This window comes from Haliotis rufescens, unplaced genomic scaffold (assembly GCF_023055435.1).
Source record: "Haliotis rufescens isolate VD_foot unplaced genomic scaffold, xgHalRufe1.0.p SCAF_150, whole genome shotgun sequence".
NCBI classification, from domain to species: Eukaryota; Metazoa; Mollusca; class Gastropoda; order Lepetellida; family Haliotidae; genus Haliotis; species Haliotis rufescens.
In genome coordinates, this window is record NW_025963836.1 from 129,328 (window position 1) to 155,000 (window position 25,673).

Below are 25,673 nucleotides of genomic sequence, written 5' to 3' on the forward strand. Positions count from 1 at the left end.
CAAGACACAATAAGACAGAATGAGAACCAATGAGACACAACAAGACACAACACGACTCCACCTCCTTATTCCACTGCTACATACTCCCTTCTTTTAATGTGGTGTTTCAATCGGTTGACGAGGAGGTGCGTTGGACACAGGAATGAACGAACATGTTCACCATATCTATATATTTGTATAATAACCGATGTGTCGGTGCACTTTATTCCACACTCAGCAATAAGACACAATGAGACAAAATGAGACACAATGAGACACAATAAGACATAATGAGACACAATGAGACACAATAAGACACAACACGACACAATGAGACACAATTAGAAACAATGAAACACAACAAGACACAACAAGACACAATGAGACACAATTAGACACAAAGAGACACAACAAGACACAATGAGACACAAAGAGACACAATGAGACACAATTAGACACAATAAGACACAATGAGACACAATGAGACACAATGAGACAGAATTAGACACAAAGAGACACACTGAATACAATAAGACACAATGAGGCACAATCAGACACAATGAGACACAGTAAGACACACTGAGGCACAATGAGACACAATGAGACACAATAAGACACAATAAGACACAATGAGATATAATGAGACACAATAAGACACAATGAGATATAATGAGACACAATAAGACACAATGAGACACAATAAGACACAATAAGACACAATGAGACACCATGAGACGTTTTGAGACACAATGAGGCACAATCAGATACAGAAGAACACAATGCGGCACAATGAGGCACAATGAGACACAATAGGACACAGTGAGGCACAATGAGACACAATAAGACAGAGTAAGACACAATGATATATAATGAGGCACAATAAGACACAATACGACACAATGAGACACAATGAGACACAATAAGACACAAAAAGACACAATTAGAAATAATGAGACACAACAAGACACAATGAGACACAATTAGACACAAAGAGACACAATGAGACACAATTAGACACAATGAGACACAATAAGACACAATGAGACACAATGAGACAGAATTAGACACAAAGAGACACACTGAGACACAATAAGACACAATGAGGCACAATGATGCACAATGAGACACAATGATACACACTAAGACACAATGAGGCACAATGAGACACAATACGACACAGTAAGGCACAGTAAGACACAGTGAAGCACAATGGGACACAATAAGATACAATAAGACACAATGATATATAATGAGACACAATGAGACACACAATAAGACACAATGAGACACAATACGACACAGTAAGACCCAATGAGATATAATGAGACACAATGAGACACAATGAGACACAATGAGACACACAGTAAGACACAATTAGATATAATGAGACACAATGAGACACAATGGGAGACACAATGATACACAATGTGGCACAATGAGACACAATAAGACACATTAAGACACAACGGGATATAATGAGACACAATAAGACACAATGAAACACAATGAGACATACAGTAAGACACACAATGAGATATACTGAGACACAATAAGACACAATGAGACACAATGAGACAAGTCAAAAGACAAGCAGCTTAGTGCCTGAATGTAATTTGAGTGAACCATGACAAAATAATATAATCATGGAAATAGCACTGCAAACACGCCGTGTTTTCCGTATTTGGTCATTTGACCGAAAAACGACCGAAAATCAATTAAGATTGATCAATTGGAGAGCGTCTAGAAAGTGACCGCCGAGTTTTTTAAGCTTAAATGTACGGGAAAACTATGCTATTTGCTCCACCTTCCAACTATTACCCTTACTGATCAAACAGATGGCGCTTTCCCCTGACACACGTGATCCTAAGGCTTCCTTTCAGGAGCAGTAGGTTTCGTATTTCTGCCATGCCGTGCTCTGGTATCTGTCGTGTGCAGTGCAGCGAGATTCGCTGATAAGTCAGTTTTAGGATATGAAACATGTTAACGGAATTCAGACACGCGCCGCCAAGAAGTCAAAGTAAACCTTGTTATTGAGGCAGAATATCCTTCCAGTATATTGCACTTGATATACTGTATACACGCATGTGAAACATATTTGCGTAAAAGTTTCAACTTTCAAGATTCAAGAATCACGTTAAATATAATTCATTTAATTCTTAAACGACAGACCGCCGTCATATATCACATGACTACTGCTGAGAACGGCGCTAAACAGCACACATAATATGTTTCCACAGTGGAGGGCTGCAGTCATTTAAAATACCCTGACGCAAGAGAATCCAGCTCAAGTCTAGAATGAGTGGGAGAGTCTAGATTGCCTCAGCTCAGCCTTAGATTAAGAATTGTTCTGTACTGCTTTTGAATATTATTAATTTTATTTTGTAGGCATGGATACATCAACCGGGAAAAATATTGCTGGAACATTAATATGACGTGTTACCACCGAGTTCATTTCACAATAAAATGTTAGTATTTGATATTACGAAGTTCATGATACAGTACATGTTCACTGTAGTAATGTACATATGCTAGTCAACGTGATTATAATTTATATTATAGAGGAGCTCGGCATCAACGATAACTATATGATGTCCTCAACTGTCATCAATGTATTGTCCATCTGACAACGGACGACAATTCAATATTCTTATTTGAGCTATAAATAGCTTCAACGGGGTCGTACATGTGTCAGTGGACTAATACAATGATCGTAGTTAAAAATATGTATCCACGAAATAAAATGCAAAGGAGGCCAGAACAATGCTTACTTTCAGGGCTGAAAGTGAGACAATCTAGACTTGCCAAATCGTTCTAGGCTTGAGTTGGGTTCCTTTTAAATTTATTGTCTATGGTCTCGGAGGGCGTCAGTAACATGGGTACCTGACGTGTAGGAGATGTCCGGCTGCTAGGACAAGCCTGGGTAAGTGTAATTGGATATATTAATGAGTGTGGGGTGTGGGCTGTTTGTTGAATAGAACTAGGGCACACGAACAAGGACACAGTGTAGAGATTAAAGCATTACCACCTCACACAAGTCTGTTTATATCAGATATATGTTATTGTGATTTGAAGCCCCTGTTTGAACAATGGCGAGTTATTGTATACTTTGTATTCTTTCGTCATGGTAGAATATGTTTTAAATTTCTACAACAGTGTGTCCTTCTCCCATTTGAATTCATTATAATTTCTGCAATAAAAGCTTATCATCGGATAGTGATATACGCGGATATGAACCATACTGTGGTCAGGGAACTATTGATTTCTTATTATAAATTAATTAAACTGAAATTAGAACAGATAGTGCAAACAATTCATTTTAATCTGTTTATGTGGGTAGCCAACCAGAAATCGAGGCAACTCACTAATTAAACAAGTATGCAAAATTTAGGGGTTTGAAAATGTACATTGCATGACAGGCAAAAACCAACGCTAGTAGTTAAATTATTAATCCAATTATCTGATAAATAATACTGAATATATACAAAAAAAGAAGTTTAATTGCTCATTGTTTGAAGGTGTTAAATAATATTTTTTGTTTAATGTTTGAGTGCCACGCCGAGCAAGCGGCGACTAACGGGACCGGGTGGTCAGACTTGCAGACTTGGTTGATGCAAGTCATCGTATCCCAATTGGGTGGATCGGTGCTCATGATGTCAATCAGTGGATTGTCCGGTCCGTTTTTTTACAGACCACCGTCATTAAGCTGGAAAATTGCTCAGTGAGGTGTTGTACCACCATCACATATACCAATAATATATTTTTGAACACGAACATCTAATTCCGGTTAAGCTAAGACATGTATCTAAACATGTATGTACACTTCCGACATTGTTGGGGGAGAGAAGTGACAATAGTGGCTGGTATCTGATAGGTGCAAACAGGTGTCGAGTCGCTGTCTCAGATTGCTCAAATTGCCTAGCTCTAAAGATCACGACGGCGATACAGACCGTGAAGTAGTTAGCCTCACAGTCCCTGAACGATATTATTTTTCCTTTCGCCCAGCCCTTACTGTAATGTTATAACCCCATACGAAACAAGCCTAGATGTTCAACAGATTAAGACGGAAATTTGTTTGTTCTCGTGATCTCTTTTCGTGCTCTTGGCTCTCTTTCTACAGAGGATTATAGATGGTTACAGACCATGATTTTATGGTCCGTCTTGTATGTGTGAAACTTATGTCGCAATGTTGCTGGATATTGCTAAACGTGGTGTTAACCAGATAACTCACACATTCATTCAATTTTCTTTATGCACTTTCTACAATCATCTACGATCACTATCTATAAGATGGATATCAATAGTCATCTCAATTTCCATACACTTATGTCACACATATATGTATTAAGCAGCTCGAGCACTCTTCCTCGGAGATAAATACCAATCATTTACTCTATTTTACTATATATTTGTAAAAATCATTTAAAGCTAGACTCACATCTAATCTCTGAAATGAATATATTTTACATAAAACAGTTTTTAAGCAATAGTTGAAATGAAATATAATAAAAAAAGAGCCAATGCACTTTTGCCAAATATTGGGCTGTATTGGATAATAATATCAGGGTCAGTATGGCTTTTGTCACTTTTGTTAACTGATACACGTGAGAGATAATGTAGGTGTATAGTCATGCAATTAAGAAACAAACGACAAGTGGGAGTTGTTTATCGTACAGCAAAACACTACAGGGATGATTGACCATGAGGGGCACAGCCTAGAATGAATGCGATCGTTCGGGCATTGCGTTTGTCTACGTTGACCGGCTACATCTATGGGGAATAACTCACTAGACACTTCCCTCTGAAAAATGTAACGTTGTCAATTTTACGACGTCATCAATTGGGAGCACATGTTCGTCATGATAGAACAATGATTTATCGTGAAATAAATTCCGGTTCGCTCTCTCTTGTTCTTTGTGATTTATCGCGAAGCTATCTTATATCATCAAAAATATGTCAATTTACCATTGCTTTATCATGACGTAGCAGTGTCGAACCAATCATGTAACTATAGCATATACAAATAGCATTGACTTCGTCGTATAATGGAGTCATGATATATGATTATCCTTTGTAATGAACTATTTGTTGTAGATAAACTTAGTATGAAGCTTACTTTTAAGCATAGCGACTATACACTTAATTATCACCTTGTCACTTGCAAACAAATACAGATTTAACATCACAAACTGAACTTACTGTGCTTGCTGTGTATTAAACAACAAACAAACAAACATAATATCCTTAAGAATTAGCAATGCCAATATTAAAAAAATAATTAAAATCGCCATCATATCTATACCTCTCTCTATGTTTAATATGAAAAACAATTCATTTTGTTTGTAATAATACAAGCACAGTCGTCTCTAACGGCAAGTATGAGTAGTTGAAGACCTCGGGGATCAAGTAGGATTCAACTGATATATCAAGATGACATAAAATTGAGATATATTTGCTGTTTACATGCCAAAGTTTGCTAAACTGTCACAAACCATTTAGCCACAGCAAGCTATTCATTCACAACATAGGCACCTTCCCTTGGTCCTCAGCGACCACAGAGAAGCATGTGGCTCCTTGGGGGTGACCTGCGTGGCAATAAGGGACGGGAAACTGCAGGGGGCGAGGGCAGTTAGGTTGATGGTACAGGGAGATAAGTGAGATCGTTTTACAACTGAAAAACCCTATTCCACAAAAGGAACAGGCGAAAGCTGAAACTTTGTGAGATTTACAGAACAAAGGAAGCTGTTCAATTCTAGTCACTTACTGACTCGGGTAGTTGGGGTAGAAATGCGCGGCCAGTATGACCTATGAAACATCTTTAGTTCATTAAAATGCGTAAAACATTTATTGATAAAAAGAAAATGCAATAAGTCATTTAAAAAAATATATAAAAAAAACATCAGTAAAGGCACGCCCAATCCCCCAACCAAGTCTGCATGTATCCATACTCATACTTGCAAACTCGCATCCTCAACAACATAACCACTTCACACAATCATCTCACTACAACCACGCCATCCGTTGTATCCCCACGCAAACATCGTATTCATCTTTACCCACCATACCCACAACCACGTCTTCGTCAACCGTCATGGATCCATGTGCATGCTTACCGGCTCCATCCTCCCACTATTCCCAAACATAAATCGAACTATAACCATAGCCGTCATCATGTTTCCGTATTCTCATGCATACACCCTTCTACCATTCACTTAATAAATATAACTATAACTATAATCATAGCCGTCATCATGCATCCGTATTAGTGCTCACATACATACACCCTTCTACCATTCCTTTACATCCATTGCACTATAACTATAACTACAGCCGTCATCATGCATCTGTATTCGTGCTCACATACATACACCCTTCTACCATTCCTTTACATCCATTGCACTATAACTATAACTACAGCCGTCATCATGCATCTGTATTCGTGCTCACATATATACACCCTTCTACCATTCCTTTAATAACTATAACTATAACCATAGCCGTCATCATGCATCCGTATTCGTGCTCACATACATACACCCTTCTACCATTCCTTAACATCCATTGCACTATAGCTATAACTACAGCCGTCATCATGTATCCGTATTCGTGCTCACATATATACACCCTTCTACCATTCCTTTGCATCCATTGCACTATAGCTATAACTACAGCCGTCATCATGTATCTGTATATATTAAACATCAGTGAACAGAGATCATTAGAACACAATAGATTTACTCCATGTAAACAGGAGAGGCATTCAGGATTTTTACAATGACATCAGAACGCATCAAGGCGCTCAACTGGTCAGCAGGTGACATCTCTGTTACAGGTCGCCATACATCTCCATAGGAAACGGTTGAAAGCTTTTTTTCATACAGCGATTTAACAGCCACCTTGAAATTGCCATTTACACCAACTTTTGCAGTTGATATCAAGGACAGCCGCGATGAATTCGATCTAAAGCTTTCATTGAGTCGATGTAGCAGACAAAGATCGAACGTTTTGACAGCTTACGGTTGTTAATTACAGACTACAATGTGTGACTATGTGCCTCTGGAAAACTACCATAACTGTCAAGTCATATACTGAAACGGGTATTTAAAATGTCAGCATAAATCTTACCCTGGTATCTATATAAGCGAAATGCAATGATAACTTTAAGGATATCTTGGATCTGTGCCAGGTTTGCTGATAAGACTAATTATACATTGTATCCACATATCAGGACATATATCGAGATCAAAACAATACGAAAATACCTGCAGCAAAATTTCGATCATGCATGAAATATTTTTCAATAACTTCTGTTGGAGGACAATCGATACCTGCAGCCTTCCCGAACTTGGCTCGGGTAATAACATCTCGGGTGATAGAGTGATTTAAATCATCAGTATCACTATTAATACTATCGGACATTTCTTAAAAATTGAACGGTTGGAATGTTCACAATTTTTCATGCGATGTAATGACATAGTCGACCACAGAGCACCCATTCTTCACATACGTGTAGCAGGCGGCAGATAGCAAACACAGAAAACGAGTACCAAATCTTGATCCACACATGATGTTACTTTGAACCAAAATCTGTGTCATCGTCTAAAACATCCACACTGACATTTGTTATAAATGACCAGCAGACCTGCGTTTGGCCAATGCATATTCTTCTTATTCAGTATCAACTTTATCTTATGTTCGAATGTATCTTGTGTTGTTAATTGTTGCTCGGATGTCTGCGTTAGTCAAAATGTTATCAACACAAACGTCAGAGACATTGTCACAATCAATATTACAACACCCATAAGGAGTATACTTCATGTATGTATAACTGACATGCATCTTCTTGTGAGTTATTGGAATCATTTGATTAAAGCTGCAAGCGTAAGAAACAGTAAAGACAAACGGGGTGTAACACCAGAGTGAGTCAGTACAAGATTGCAAACTGACCCATAATCATGTATGACAAACTAGTTGGGTAGCGCTGCATGTATATGTGAACCCTAAAACTATTAATAAACAGTGTCCTCAATTCCAAGCAATATTGGACAAATATATAAGCTGACGGGCAAAAGAAACTATACCAAAGTATTTCTTTATTTTTAAAATATCACATTAGCACTGAACTGGAGTTTTCATTGGCAAACAAAGTCGCATGAACGCAGCTTCACCATTACTGAGTTTTAAAAATCCTGCTTCTTCACAAATATGGACTTTATCGAACTTTTTCATTAAAAATGGGATGAACGTGCACCACGACAAAATTGCTCGGAACGGTATAAAATCCGCCAATCTGTATGTTTTACACCACAATCGTACCGACCACAACATCTGACATGCCGAGACTGACTGCACAAGAGCGAGAAAGTGCAATCGGGATGTTGCAGTTTGGAGCACGCCATGCCGGTGTTGCTCGCATCTTCAACCGCACCAGAACAACGATAACGAGGCTGCAGACACGACTCACACAAACAGGTCGTACAGATGACATGCCAAGAAGTGGAAGACCCAGGGTCACAACCGCCAATGAAGATCGTTACCTTCGCATCTTACATCTACGCAATCGTTTCGTCACTGTGACGTCATCGGCAGCCACAGCATTACATCATGTGGTGAGCAGAAGAACAGTTGCCAGGCGTCTTCGACAACACAGTATTCGGGCCTACCGGCCCTTTCGCGGGATGACCTTGAGCCGTCGTGACCGACGTAACCGCCTCCATTGGGCAAGAATGGTACAGCGGTGGCAAAAAAGGAACTGGTAACGAATTCTATTCTCTGATGAGAGCAGGTTCCAGTTGTATTGAGCTGATGGCCGTGTGCGTGTGTATCGTCGGAGAGGAGAGAGAACAGCACAATGTTGTGTTCAGGAGACCGTGATATTCGGTGGTGGAAGCGTCATGCTCTGGGGTGGGATTTGCAGGGACCGTACAACAGACCTGGTTGTCTTTGACTGTAATTTAAATGCTCAAGTCTACATCGACCATGTATTGCGTCCTGTGGTGTTCCCTTACTCCAGAGTAATCTTCCAACAGGACAACCCTCGCCCCCACACCGCTAGAATCACCAGAGACTTCCTAACTGCAAATGATGTAAACCTTTGGCAATGGCCAGTAAGATCGCCTGACTTAACACCTATTGAGCACTTGTGGGACTATCTGGACAGACAAATAAGGGTAAGAAATCCCCCTCCATCAAGTTGTCAAACGTTCATTCAGGCAGTGTTGGAAGAATGGCGAGCCATCCCAAATGACGTCATCAGGGATCTTGTAAACTCCGTGCGGCGACGTGTCCAAGCTTGTATTCAGAGAAATGGAAGCCATACAATATACTGACAGTAATGCATTTGTTCTCGTAAAGATGATTTGTTTATTTTGCAAATTGACATTAACTCCCTGTGTCATTCCTTACATGATATTGAAGTTCCTGTAAGTGCCACATTATTTTTGTGTGATATATTTGATAATTTTGCCAACACCAAAGCAATGTTGGTATAGTTTATTTTGCCCGTCAGTTTATATGCATATCATATCTGTCAATGTACTCCAAATTCACCTTCTACAAAAAGCAGTTGTGGAAGCCGGCAATTTATTCAGGTTTATATTGGTCTGCATATTTGATGATTATTTAACTTGCGTAAGTTTTTATCCATTTCCTATACTGAGCTGTTCCTGAGCCTTGCGCTCTCCTAATTCTTGTGACTAAAATTCTCAACGTTATCATTTCACTAATTAATGAGAAATGCCTGCCGATCATAAATTATTAAAGCGAGATTGTACGACTCCCGTCTTATCATGAGATTGAATATATTATTCACTGTAAAATAGTGGTGACCTAAAATCTAGGAAACAATGTGCTAAATCGTACATGCACTGAACGTAAAATCTGAAGGATTGAATTCAGCACTTCAAATAAGAGCTACGAGTACAGAGTCAAACTCCGGCCTGTAATATGAGTGAGTGAGTGAGTGAGTTGGGTTTAACGCTGCTTTTAACAGTATTCCAGTCATATCACGGCGTGTCAGCTTAATGTGGGAGGAAAGCCCGAAGTGATGCAGGTCTCAGACGTTTACCACTTCGGTGAAACCCACGAGCACGGGTATGGTGCTGACAAACCTAGAAACATAATCGGGGCGAACCGGAATTCGAACCCACAATCATAGGTTTCTGGCATGCCCAAGGGACGCAACTCTGCACAGCGAATCGTGCCCCCCCCCCCCCCCCCCCCCCCCCCATCCCTGTAATATGATACGTGAGAACTGAGCAATGATATTTAAGAGGTAGAATACCCGTAGACGCTGCTGATTGATGAAATCGTTCTCTCCGAGTAAGCTTCGTTTTTTTTCCGTCCAATGACCATATACGGAAAGAAACGACGTTTTCGTCTTTGCAGTGTAACTTTGAGCTTCTTATAACTCGAAAAACATTAGGACTCGAATACTCGAGGCATGCGTACAACATGTTTATCAAGTCCATATTGCGTGACGTTGTAATTCTAAAATATAATTCAAGAATATCTGAGCTTTAACAAAGTTGACCCCAGGGCCGTAGTGCACACCATCCACGCTCCTCACTCCTTTAGTCATGTTGAAGGTATCAAACACGGGTACATTGAACGCCCCCACCAGGTCCTCCATATATCTGTTGAAGGGTTCAGCGTGTTCATTGTCTGAAGTTGATACAACTTGTCTGTGCCAGAGACCAAAATAATGAAAACCTGACCATATCAACTTTGGCCAGGTTTCATTCTTAAGTAAGGTGATTACAGCCATGGAATATTTCTTCATAGCTCGCTGATCAAATTGTTGCCATGATCCAGCGCCAAAAAAGATAATAGACTTTGGTTTTCCAAGAACCAGTTTGACATCTTGTCTCATCTTAGGAACGTCGTTACTCTGTGGATAATGACGGAAGAGCACTGATACCGTCCCGTTGCAGAGTTTAGGAGTGTAGTCCAGATACGCTCGACAGTTACGGTTTGGAAAGACATACATCCCGTAACATATTTTCTTAATGTCTGTAAAGAAACAAATATGTGTCAGGTTGGCTTGATTTGCTAGGACTTTAAACTGATATGTGCTCAGTTCATTTCTCCTAACCCAATGTTATTTGTTTATGAAATATGAAACTCACTTACAGTGGATTATGTATGAAAACATCGTAAGTTATGATTCATCAGTATCGATATGAGGCACCATGGAGGTACACTATCGTTTCTCCTTATGCATGTTTGAATCATTGAATAGCAAAACGGCTTACATACCAGCAGGTGCATCGGATCGAAGTCCGCCATATTGATTGTCTCCCTTGAGTATGATGATGAGGGCTAGAAACACCATTCTGACAATGGAGTCCCCATAGAAGTGATAGGTGCCTCCCCGGAGCAGCTCACAGGCAGCGGTGGGTGAAAATGTTTTCACTTGACATCTGACAAAAACATATCTTGATCATTACTGTATTAAGGACCATCAGAGTTTCTTAATGTCCATTTATAGTTGTAGGCAAAATGTAAAAATGTTAAAGCAGCTGTCCAGGCCTTCGGCATCATCAGCGAACATTTTGTGTTGCCCCAACTGATCATCATAATAAAAAAAAGCTGAAGTTCGTCTGGATCAGACAATCCAGTGAAGGAATTCGTGAGTATATATCTCCGCATTTGGGATATGTTTTTAGCGAGACCTGACCACCCGATTTGGTTAATCACAGGTAAATCTAAGCCATCAGCTGGATCAGGACATGCTAAATGTTGAAGATCTGATACGATGTAAATTGACAGTATTCTGGTATTGGTCAGTTCCCAATTTTCCATTGCCCTCTCGCTTTAGGAAAAACGTTTTAAGGATGTACTTGGTACACATGTGAAAACATCTCTCTGTACATTAAATGCGCGTCTGTATTACTTGCATAACAGATGCCTAGTAGCTGTGACAAACCCTGTTACTGGTCTTAGAATATACTGCACACTGCGTTGGTTTCCTTTTGGGCAACCCTTACATGGGTAAAGAGAGCAACAGCGTTCTGTAGTTCACCTGAATTATAGGATTGTGAAGATTGTGAGAGGGTAAAACGATGTAACAGAGCACTTTGAATATGTCATGAGGCCAACATTTGCAGTGTAATATGATATTCAACAGACGAAATATGTATAGCTTATACAATGTCACAATGCATGATAAAGTGGCGAGGTAATTGACAAACATACTTATATTTAAATTGTGGTCATGTTAAAATCAGAACAGAGCACTGTATGACATTCCTCCAGATTTTTATCAAAATAGTTACTCGAAGTTTTTCATCATGAGGAACAGAAAAAACAGTACCTAGCCGTGATATTGCTGGAATACTGCTAAAAGCGGCGTAAAACCATACTCACTCACTCACTCATCCCCTAATACCTGTTATCGTTGGGGATCCATTTCGAAAATTCAGCGTGTAACTGAGGTCGAAGGTCATAGCAGTCCGTACAGACACATTCTTCAAATGTTTTCAACTGACACGTGTTGTTATAGCAACAAGGGTTACTTCCCCTTGGGTTACACAATGCTCTAGTCCAGTCTGCCATTCTCTCACTTGACTTCCATGGATAGTAGCCCAGGTTCCCGCATCTTTTATCCGTCAGTTCGAAATTATTACTTCCGTTTACAGCGTAGAGGCCTTGTAGTAAAAAGGCTTCAATCTCATCTTCTTCTTTCTGTGTGATAGGACGTGTTGCCCACGAACCAGCCACCATATATTCGAGTACACTTGGACATGTACCATGTTTGTAGTAGGTTTCTATCGCTGGCAGATAAAATGTCCCTGGATGGTAAGTCCTGGCTACCATCAATAAGATGATTATTCCTACAGTTGCCAGGACAAAGACAGCACGCTGGAATTTACCTTTTGGGAAATCCTTCTCCATTCTGATTGCAGTTTGAAAGGAAAAGTAGCATATAACTATTGTCCATAGAATTCTAATTCACACGTTATTATACATCTTAATGTAATAACATAGATGATGCTTACACGGGCCAGACGTAGACCATAGACCACAGCTTTTCTGTAGATATAGTCCTGAGTCTTGCGAGCTTATTTCATCATTCCTCCTCGATGGGCAGGTGCATCGAGAGAAGGTTACTCTGAATATTGCCGGACACATTTTACATCTGTTCCGACATCTACTATTACATCAATTGCTACTACTGCTACTCATTTTACTACAACTGCTACTACTACTGCTACTGCTACTACTACTACTACTACTACTACTACTACTTCTACTACTGCTACTCCTACTACTACTACTACTACTACTATTGATACTGATACTACTACGTCTACTGCTACTACTAGTAGCACTTCTATTACTCCTACGTCTACTAAACTGTTACTGCAAATGCTACTACTACTACTATTACTTCTACTACTACGTCTACAAACACTTCTACTGCTACTGCTGCTGCTGCTAAGACTTTTACTGCTACCTCTACTACTACTTCTACTAATATTTCTATGGCTACTACCACTGCTATTGCTACTTCTACTACAACCTGTATTTCTGCTATTGCTGCTGCTACAACTATCACTGCTACTGCCACTATTTTTATAATTACTGCTCTGGCTATTGTTACTGTTACTGTCACTGCTTCTACTACTACTACTACTACTACTACTACTACTACTACTACCACGACTGTTACTGCTACAACTGTTGTTGCTGTTGCTACTACTGCATCTACTACTTCTACTACTACCTTACTACTACCTATATTACTCCTGTGGCTACTTGTGCTATGTCTACTAATATTACTACTTCTTCTACTAATACCACATCTACTAGTAAAAATTTGAGACGGTCAAGCCACTTTGCTTTTCATTGTTTTTCTATAACCGATTATTTCTATTTTAGTTTGGAATAAAGATACCTCAAAATGACATCGGGTAAAAGAAGGTCGACGTTGTGTCACGACTATGTTGCTATTGACCTCTGGATGACTATATAGATGATCGGGTCAGTATAGAGTATACAGTGACGGTGAACCGCGAGTTGCCGAAAGCGGCGTCAATGAAGAAATTAGATACTGGCCCAATGATTGTAGCGGGCATTGCCCCATTGGCTTTGAAAGGTGTTTTTTTCTAGCACTGACTGAACATTTTTTTGTAATAAACTCACCTGGTTAGTCCTGAGTAGCCTACACCTGTGTCAGCGCCTTGATAGTGAGTAAGTGAACATGGCCTTAGTGGGACGGTAATACGTCAAAAAGAAAATAATCAGTACAATTGCATTAGTTCTGTCTGTCTCGGTTTGTTGTAAATCACTGAGCTGGAATAAGTAGTGTTTCAAACATTCACGTCAAGTGATATGCTGATCCTTCAACAATCTATCTACCTCAATCTCTTTTAGCAGTGTATGCTTCGTGGTTGTGTTCGTGTAATGACTTTACTAACAACGCAGTCAATGGGGTTGTATGGTATCGGTTGCGCAGTGAGCGGGGTCACGTTACAGGTTTCAATCTTTTCGATTATCAGATAGCAAATAGCTTTGGGCTGTACACTCTACTGTAGCTGATCCCACAGCACAGTCTCTGTTTTCACGTCTCACTTTACCCCACGCAGCAATGTGGAACAATGGTGCAGTGTAGGTGCTCACAAAGAAACTGTCAAACAGAAAGGGTGGCCTTTGTATATCCGGATGGGAATGGGAATTGGTGTTTTATTTTCAGCGATCCTCCTTCAGCTTCAGTTTTTATCAATCAAGAATCGACAAACGTGTGTAGATCGGTTACAATGACACAACAAATACCTGACTAATGGACAAGGTCGACACTGAAAATTTTAGCGTAAGCTTCGGAGTCATTCTTTCCTTCTCTTTTCCTTTTCTTTTTAGACAAACTTCCTAAAAATACGTTTTTTTGTGAATAAATAAACGTCTATTTGGAATATTTTGCTTGAAACTAAGATTGTCTAAAACCCATATAATGATCTGTAATCTCAGCAAATGATGTTCTCTTTTTCTATGTGACCAGATGATGACGTCCTTAATGACAATGCACAGATTAAGTATGTGACTTGATGCTGTATTATGCTGCCAATAGTACAGTTATATCCGACAACCAGTCAGATCGAGCGACGTTAACACATGGTAGCAATCACTACATGCTTCCCTGGCTCCGGATGGCTTTTTCATTTACAATAGTGAGTGAGTATGGTTTTACGCCGCTTTTAGCAATATTCCAGCAATATCACGGCGGGGGACACCAGAAATGGGCTTCACACATTGTACCCATGTCGGGAATCGAACCCGGGTCTTCGGCGTGACGAGCGAACGCTTTAACCACTAGGCTACCCGACCGCCCCTCATTTACAATATACTCCCTTGACTCCACACTGCTAATCCCTTTATTATATATTTTCTTGGCTCCAAACGGCTTCTTAATTTACTATAAACCTTCGTGTATCCACGTGGCTTCTTCATTTACTAAATAGTTCCTTGGCTCCACACGGCTTCTTCTTTTACAATATACTCCCTTGACTCCACACTGCTTTTCCCTTTATTATATAGCTTCTTGACTCCAAACGGCTTCTTAATTTACTATAAACCTTCGTGTATCCACGTGGCTTCTTCATTTACTAAATAGTTCCTTGGCTCCACACGGCTTCTTCATTTACAATATACTCCCTTGACTCCACACTGCTTTTCCCTTTATTATATACCTTCTTGACTCCAAACGGCTTCTTAATTTACTATAAACCTTCGTGTATCCACGTGGCTTCTTCATTTACTAAATAGTTCCTTGGCTCCACACGGCTTCTTCATTTACAATATACTCCCTTGACCCCACACTGCTTTTCCCTTTATTATATACCTTCTTGACTCGAAATGATTTCTTCATTCACCATAACCTTCCTTGTCTCCACACGGATTGTTTTGTTAAGATATAATACTTCGGCTCCACTGAACTTATTCTTCTACTGTATACTTCTTTGTCTCAACTCCGGTTATTCCTTCATTACATACTAATCGTCTCCACACGCCTTATTCATTTACCACCCTATACCTTGGCATCACATTGCTTACCCCATCACAATATACTACCTTCGCCCCACACGCCCCATTCTGCCAATATACAACATTGGCTAATAATGGTTATAAATGTTTCTTTGGCTCCAGGCGGCTTATTCCACTACCACATGCTGTTTTGTGTCAACATGGCTAAATCCGATACTATGTGTTGGTGCAGAAGGTGTATTCCTATAAGCAGCCTCGGATTCATTGGCTTATTCCATCACTATGTCCTACTTCAGGTCCACTTGTCTTATTCCATCACTATGCCCTACTTCAGGTCCACTTGTCTTATTCCATCACTATGCCCTACTTCAGGTCCACTTGTCTTATTCCATCACTATGCCCTACTTCAGGTCACTTGGCATATTCCATCACTATGCCCTACTTCAGGTCCACTTGGCATATTCCATCACTATGCCCTACTTCAGGTTCACTTGGCATATTCCATCACTATGTCCTACTTCAGGTTCACTTGGCATATTCCATCACTATGACCTACTTCAGGTCCACTTGTCTTATTCCATCACTATGCCCTACTTCAGGTCCACTTGTCGTATTCCATCACTATGCCCTACTTCAGGTCCACTTGTCTTATTCCATCACAATGCCCTACTTCAGGTCCACTTGGCATATTCCATCACTATGCCCTACTTCAGGTCCACTTGGCATATTCCATCACTATGCCCTACTTCAGGTTCACTTGGCATATTCCATCACTATGTCCTACTTTAGGTTCACTTGGCATATTCCATCACTATGACCTACTTCAGGTCCACTTGTCTTATTCCATCACTATGACCTACTTCAGGTTCACTTGGCATATTCCATCACTATGACCTACTTCAGGTCCACTTGGCATATTCCATCACTATGCCCTACTTCAGGTCCACTTGTCTTATTCCATCACCATGCCCTACGTCATGTCCACTTGTCTTATTCCATCACTATGCCCTACTTCAGGTCCACTTGGCATATTCCATCACTATGACCTACTTCAGGTCCACTTGTCTTATTCCATCACTATGCCCTACTTCAGGTCCACTTGTCTTATCCCATCACTATGCCCTACTTCAGGTCCACTTGGCATATTCCATCACTATGCCCTACTTCAGGTCCACTTGTCTTATTCCATCACTATGACCTACTTCAGGTTCACTTGGCATATTCCATCACTATGACCTACTTCAGGTCCACTTGGCATATTCCATCACTATGCCCTACTTCAGGTCCACTTGTCTTATTCAATCACTATGCCCTACTTCAGGTCCACTTGTCTTATTCCATCACTATCACCTACTTCAGGTTCACTTGGCATATTCCGTCACTATGACCTACTTCAGGTCCACTTGGCATATTCCATCACTATGCCCTGCTTCAGGTCCACTTGTCTTATTCAATCACTATGCCCTACTTCAGGTCCACTTGTCTTATTCCATCACTATCACCTACTTCAGGTTCACTTGGCATATTCCGTCACTATGACCTACTTCAGGTCCACTTGGCATATTCCATCACTATGCCCTGCTTCAGGTCCACTTGTCTTATTCAATCACTATGCCCTACTTCAGGTCCACTTGTCTTATTCCATCACTATGCCCTACTTCAGGTCCACTTGGCATATTCCATCACTATGTCCTACTTCAGGTTCACTTGGCATATTCCATCACTATGCCCTACTTCAGGTCCACTTGGCATATTCCATCACTATGACCTACTACAGGTCCACTTGGCATATTCCATCACTATGTCCTACTTCAGGTCCACTTTGCATATTCCATCACTATGATCTACTTCAGGTCCACTTGGCATATTCCATCACTATGACCTACTTCAGGTCCACTTGGCATATTCCATCACTATGACCTACTTCAGGTCCACTTGGCATATTCCATCACTATGACCTACTTTAGGTCATCTTGGCATATTCCATCACTATGCCCTACTTCTGGTCCACTTGGCATATTCCATCACTATGCCCTACTTCAGGTCCACCTGGCATATTCCATCACTATGCCCTACTTCAGGTCCACTTGTCTTATTCAATCACTATGCCCTACTTCAGGTCCACTTGTCTTATTCCATCACTATGCCCTACTTCAGGTCCACTTGTCTTATTCCATCACCATGCCCTACTTCAGGTCCACTTGTCTTATTCCATCACTATGATCTACTTCAGGTCCACTTGGCATATTCCATCACTATGACCTACTTCAGGTCCACTTGTCTTATTCCATCACTATGCCCTACTTCAGGTCCACTTGTCTTATCCCATCACTATGCCCTACTTCAGGTCCACTTGGCATATTCCATCACTATGCCCTACTTCAGGTCCACTTGTCTTATTCCATCACTATCACCTACTTCAGGTTCACTTGGCATATTCCATCACTATGACCTACTTCAGGTCCACTTGGCATATTCCATCACTATGCCCTACTTCAGGTCCACTTGTCTTATTCCATCACTATGCCCTACTTCAGGTCCACTTGTCTTATTCCATCACTATGCCCTACTTCAGGTCCACTTGGCATATTCCATCACTATGTCCTACTTCAGGTTCACTTGGCATATTCCATCACTATGCCCTACTTCAGGTCCACTTGGCATATTCCATCACTATGACCTACTACAGGTCCACTTGGCATATTCCATCACTATGTCCTACTTCAGGTCCACTTTGCATATTCCATCACTATGATCTACTTCAGGTCCACTTGGCATATTCCATCACTATGACCTACTTCAGGTCCACTTGGCATATTCCATCACTATGACCTACTTCAGGTCCACTTGGCATATTCCATCACTATGACCTACTTCAGGTCATCTTGGCATATTCCATCACTATGTCCTACTTCAGGTCCACTTGGCATATTCCATCACTATGACCTACTTCAGGTCCACTTGGCATATTTAATTGCTATGACCTACTTCAGATCCACTTGGCATATTCCATCACTATGCCCTACTTCTGGTCCACTTGGCATATTCCATCACTATGCCCTACTTCAGGTCCACCTGGCATATTCCATCACTATGACCTACTCAAGGTCCACTTGGCATATTCCATCACTGTGACCTACTTCAGGCCCACTTGTCTTATTCCATCACTATGACCTACTTCAGGTCCACTTGGCATATTCCATCACTATGACCTACTTAAGGTCCACTTGTCTTATTCCATCACTATGTCCTACTTCAGGTCCACTTGGCATATTCCATCACTATGACCTACTTCAGGTCCACTTGGCATATTTCATCACTATGACCTACTTCAGGTCCACTTGTCTGATCCCATAACTATGACCTACTTCAGGTCCACTTAGCATATTCCATCACTATGACCTACTTCAGATCCACTTGGCATATTCCATCACTATGTCCTATTTCAGGTCCACCTGGCATATTCCATCACTGTGACCTACTTCAGGCCCACTTGTCTTATTCCATCACTATGACCTACTTCAGGTCCACTTGGCATATTCCATTGCTTTATGCTATTTCGGCTTCTCCTCTTACTCTATTCAGCCTTGAGTCAACTCGGTTTCTCCTGTTTGTTTAGGCTGCTTTAGTTCCACTCCGCTTTCCATAGGCACATAGGAACTTATTTTATTATTTCATCATGACGTTTCAGAGCTACTTCTCGCTCCTTGATCAGTTTTACTTCAAGGTGCAAAGGGTCCCCTCGTTTTATTATATACACTGTTTCAACACAAGTCAACCAGAAGCTTGTACTGCTGTGTCACCGAGGTCCCAGAGACACTTTGGTTATTGATGAAGCCAACATATATCGGGTGAAATATCTGCTATCATGTCCGAGACGAGAAATCAGGGTGACGTGAGCCGAGTTTGACAACTTTGGGATATATTTTGGTAGATTTTATATATTACTTTTTATAGCATATTTAAAGTTTTGCTTGAAATGTCTTTAATTTGCTCTTTGACATGTTCGATGTGGACCCTTTGTCGAAGTTATATGACAGGTTGCTTCATAACATATATCGCTTTTTGGCTGAAATATTGCCGATGCGATGTAAAATTTACAGTTTTTACAAAAGCTTGTTTATAAGTAGATCCACTAATTAATGATAGTGACCGGAATACAGAAAGTAGGTGTTTCGGACATCTGTCTTTTGTTTTCCGCTTTTTTCTGAGTCAGTCATTGTATCAACCATTGCTTGCATTAATTATATGTGAATGGTATTTGCAACGGTTGACGGGGAGGTGTGAAGGGCACAGGAATGTTTGAACGTTTTCACCATATCTGTATAATAACTGATATGTTCTTGACGCTCTGTGAATACACTTTATTCAACCGTCTGCAATTCCATCACTGTGACCTACTTAAGGTCCACTTGTCTTATTCCATCACTATGTCCTACTTCAGGTCCACTTGGCATATTCCATCACTATGACCTACTTCAGGTCCACTTGGCATATTTCATCACTATGACCTACTTCAGGTCCACTTGTCTGATCCCATAACTATGACCTACTTCAGGTCCACTTAGCATATTCCATCACTATGACCTACTTCAGATCCACTTAGCATATTCCATCACTATGTCCTATTTCAGGTCCACCTGGCATATTCCATCACTATGACCTACTCAAGGCCCACTTGGCATATTCCATCACTGTGACCTACTTCAGGCCCACTTGTCTTATTCCATCACTATGACCTACTTCAGGTCCACTTGGCATATTCCATTGCTTTATGCTATTTCGGCTTCTCCTCTTACTCTATTCAGCCTTGAGTCAACTCGGTTTCTCCTGTTTGTTTAGGCTGCTTTAGCTCCACTCCGCTTTCCATAGGCACATAGGAACTTATTTTATTATTTCATCATGACGTTTCAGAGCTACTTCTCGCTCCTTGATCAGGTGAAAAATATATACGTGTCATGTATTCATGTTATTCCAACTTCTAAATGCCAATCACAGACTTCAAGGTGCAAAGGGTCCCCTCGTTTTATTATATACACTGTTTCAACACAAGTCAACCAGAAGCTTGTACTGCTGTGTCACCGAGGTCCCAGAGACACTTTGGTTATTGATGAAGCCAACATATATCGGGTGAAATATCTGCTATCATGTCCGAGACGAGAAATCAGGGTGACGTGAGCCGAGTTTGACAACTTTGGGATATATTTTGGTAGATTTTATATATTACTTTTTATAGCATATTTAAAGTTTTGCTTGAAATGTCTTTAATTTACTCTTTGACATGTTCGATGTGGACCCTTTGTCGAAGTTATATGACAGGTTGCTTCATAACATATATCACTTTTTGGCTGAAATATTGCCGATGCGATGTAAAATTTACAGTTTTTACAAAAGCTTGTTTATAAGTAGATCCACTAATTAATGATAGTGACCGGAATACAGAAAGTAGGTGTTTCGGACATCTGTCTTTTGTTTTCCGCTTTTTTCTGAGTCAGTCATTGTATCAACCATAGCTTGCATTAATTATATGTGAATGGTATTTGCAACGGTTGACGGGGAGGTGTGAAGGGCACAGGAATGTTTGAACGTTTTCACCATATCTGTATAATAACTGATATGTTATTGACGCTCTGTGAATACACTTTATTCAACCGTCTGCAATAAGACATCATGATACAGTATACTGGTCTTGTGTGCACAAGCAACACAATGGCTCAGTTTGATTTAATGAACCATAATAGTCTCTTTTTCGAAGCATGGAAATAAATTTGAGGCTTTTCTAACTCGAGACTCAGATGCTATCATGCATAAAACAGACGTCTCAATTCCATATTTCTTTATGTTGTAATTCCAATATATAGTTCAAGTATGTATGAGGTTTAACAAAGTTGACCCCAGGACCATAGTGCACGTCATCCACGCTGCTCACTCCTTCAGTCATATTGAAGGTATCAAACACATAGACATTAAACGGTCCCACAGGGTCCTATATATATATGTTAAAGGTTTCAACGTGAGCATTGTCTGATGTTGGTGCAAACCATCTATGACTATATCACCATGGATAGACATATGATAAACTTTATTTGTAACACTGTAAACATACTTTGAGACACATTAAAAAGATGAAACTTGGCAAAACTGATCATCAAGGTTGAAATTAAAGTGTCAATTTTCTTAAAGTGAAACACAACACTAGCTAGTCTCTGAGAAAATGGCATCACAAGTCAGTATCTTGTGTGTCCCCCATGTGCTTTGATGACTGCCGTTCAACGTCGATACATGGAATGGCCATAGGCACTTCAGCCTACACTCTGAGAAACGCCTCTGGTCGGACGTTATTCAGCCGTCTTTGAATCTCACCCCACAGGTGCTCAAAGGTATTTCAATCGGGACTTAGGGCTGGCCACCGCATGGTTCTGATGGCATTTTGCTGGACGAAGTCACTCGTTGCTCTCGCAGTGTGGGCACGGGCGTTATCATGCTTAAACTCGTGGTTGCGGCGAGGTGCCAAATGAGATATGGCGTGTGGTCTCAAGACTTGATCAATGTACCGAGCTGCTGTGACACCATTGCTTCTCCCTGGACCGATGTTCTGGAAGACCACAGGGCCTACACTCTGTGCAAGACCAATTCCACCTGACACCATAATGCTCGGACCACCCCACGAGTCTCCCTCAACAACACAAGCATCCGAATAGAATAATGATTCCCTAGGCGTCGCCAGACTCTCTCTCTCTCTCTATCTGCTATTGTAACCGCTGTCGTCTAAGAAGAGGACTCTTCTCCACTGCTGGTGGCACCACTGCTGGTGCTGTGTTACCCCCTTCATCAGGTGGAAAATATAAACGTGTCATGCATTCATGTTATTCCAACTTCTAAATGCCTATCCAAGATGCCATGGTACATAGTGTCCACATAGTTTCCAGAGACACTTGTGTTATAGATAAAGCCAACATATATCAAGTAAAATATCTGCTTGTAAAACATCTTTGCCACACCACGTTATACAATTGGAAAGGTCTAATCCTAATGTCCATGCTTATGAAAGGTATGTTTATCATATGATTTAAATAATGCAATTACAAAATAATTAAGTTCATTGTAAATAAAAATAATGTAAGCTCACACATTCACAACGCCCCGAGTATGGAGCAATGAAGCGAAAATATGACGATTTGCAGCAAATACAAGATTTCATCATATACATGCATAAAAGAGATGTCTCAATTCCATATTTCTTGTCGTTGTAATTCCAATATATAGTTCAAGTATATCTGAGCTTTAACAAGGTTGACCCCAGGGCCATAGTGCACACCATCCACGCTCCTCACTCCTTTAGTCATGTTGAAGGTATCAAACACAGAGACATTGAACCCTCCCACGAGGTCTTCCATATATCTGTTGAAGACTTCAACGTGAGCATTGTCTGATGTTGGTGTAAACCGTCTATGAAAGAGACCAAAATGATGAAAACCTGACCATATCAACTTCGGCCAAGCTTCGTTCTCAAGCAAAGTGATTACAGCCATGGCATAATCTTTCATAACCAATGTATCGAAATGGTGCCATGCACCGGCACCGAAGAAGAGGAGAGACTTTGGTTTCCCCATAATCCGTTTGACGTCTTGTCTCATCTTAGGAACGTCGTTACTCTGTGTATAATGACGGAACAGCACTGTTACCGTCCATTTGCAGAGTTTTGGAGTGTAGTCCAAATACGCTCGACAGTTACGGGTTGGAAAAACATACATCCCAGAACATTTTTTCTTAATGTCTGTAAAAAAACAAATATGTGTCAGAACGACTTCTTTTGCTAGGATTATTTAGCGGTAACTCAAGTTATTATTCCTAACACAAGCTTGATTTATTAAGAATGAAATATGAAAATTACTTTGTTGGTTGCTTCCCATCCAAATGGTTGATGATATATGTTCAAATTTTGTATGTTCTAATTCATCAATAATAAGTACAGGCACCATGGAGGTACAATATCGTATCTCCTTATTTATGATTGAATCATTGAAAAGAAAAAAAAGTTTACATACCTGCAGGTGCATCGGGTCGAAGTCCGCCATATTGATTATCTCCCTTGAGTATAATGACGAGGGCCAGAAACACCATTCTGACAATGGAGTCCCCATAGAAGTGATAGGTGCCTCCCCGGAGGAGCTCACAGGCAGCGTTGGGTGAAAAATGTTTTCACTTGACATCTTCACAAGAACAGATCCTGATTATTCAATATTATGGAGCATCATGGTTCCCTAATGTCCATTTCTAGTTATAGACAAAATTTGCTTAAATGTTAAAATGACTGGTTCTTAACCCTGTGTGACACGGATTTCTAGTGGATATGGAAAGTGTTTTTATTTTTGCTTGTATTTGTTTAGACATACACATGCTCATACTATAATCAGAATGGTACACTGGAACTTCTTAAAATGATATAAATGGTTTTGTCGCTGATGTTTTAATTGCAATTTAAAGCGAATAAAAAAACACACGAAACATAGCCATAATCACAGAGTCCATTGTACGATTCTGACTAAATCATTAACATGTTTTGATGATTCCCTATCAAATAGCGATGATCCCAGGTGCACAACAAGCAAAGGTACAAGTCAAACTATGGAACTGCATCGGACATTGCATTCTTGTCACTGATTCATCAAATAGCCTTCACACGTCTACCATAAAACGTGCACCGATGCCTGGAACGGTGTAAGGATTTCAAACGTAAATTTGATGACGTTAGTTTTATAGAGTGGAATGTCTACTGTGTTGTTCCCCATAGTTGTAGCTGGGCAACGTAGATCCACGCGATGGCCGGACGATCGCATTCAAAAGCGAGAGAGATACGACAATCGGTATTGGTAGAAAAGTTTAAGGTAACTGACGTGAGGATTGTGAGCATATGCGGGAAATATCCACCTGTGCATAAATTGGACTTGTCTGACATCGGATTCTACTGATGGAGTTATCATTATTAAAATATAGGAAAATATTTGTAAATCTTGAACATTTTAGTTACATCCAAAAAGAGGCTGTACATAATATTAATAAGCCATGTAAGAAATAAACGAACGTATATATATATATATATATATATATATATATATATATATATATATATATATGTAAGTTCGTTGGTTAACTATTAACTATGTACCTGCTATAGTTAGGAATCCATTTCGAATATTCAGCATGTAACTGAGGTCGAAGGTCATAGCAGTCCGTACAGACGCATTCTTTGGTTGTTTTCATCTGACACGTGTTGTTATAACAACAAGGGTTACTTCTCCTAGGGTTACACAGTGCTCTTGTCCAGTCTGCCATTCTCTCACTTGACTTCCATGGATAGTAGCCCAGGTTCCCGCATCTTTTATCCGTCAGTTCGAAATTATTACTTCCGTTTACAGCGTAGAGGCCTTGTAGTAAAAAGGCTTCGATATCATCGTCCTCTTTCCGTGTGATCGGACGTGTGGCCCACGAACCAGCCACCATATATATTCGAGTACACTTGGACATGTACCATGTTTGTAGTAGGTTTCTATCGCTGGCAGATAAAATGTCCCTGGCTGGTAAGTCCTGGCTACCGTCAATGAGATGATTACTCCTACAGTTGCCAGGATAAAGACAGCACGCTGGAATTTACCTTTTGGGAAATCCTTCTCCATTCTGATTGCAGTCTGAAAGGTAAAGTAGCATATAACTGT

The 25,673-nt window shown here is 40.3% G+C and overlaps 2 protein-coding genes across 2 annotated transcripts in view; both read right to left on the reverse strand.

Moving 5' to 3' along the window:
* Positions 1–10,259: 10,259 nt before the first annotated feature.
* On the reverse strand, positions 10,260–12,876 carry LOC125380440. Its single transcript, XM_048396528.1, has 3 exons — positions 12,365–12,876; positions 11,233–11,396; positions 10,260–10,986 (listed from the first exon to the last, which is right to left on the reverse strand). The coding sequence occupies exons 1-3, from the start codon at positions 12,868–12,870 to the stop codon at positions 10,436–10,438; spliced, it is 1,221 nt and encodes a 406-aa protein (XP_048252485.1). The 5' UTR covers positions 12,871–12,876; the 3' UTR covers positions 10,260–10,435.
* A 10,307-nt stretch (positions 12,877–23,183) lies between these two features.
* Positions 23,184–25,673, reverse strand: part of LOC124118651 (ankyrin repeat domain-containing protein 2-like) — a 13,814-nt gene continuing 11,324 nt past the window's right edge. The window contains exon 2 of the mRNA XM_048396530.1: positions 23,184–23,406. Within this exon, the coding sequence (XP_048252487.1) occupies positions 23,184–23,406 (223 nt within the window). The remainder of the gene's footprint in view (positions 23,407–25,673) is intronic.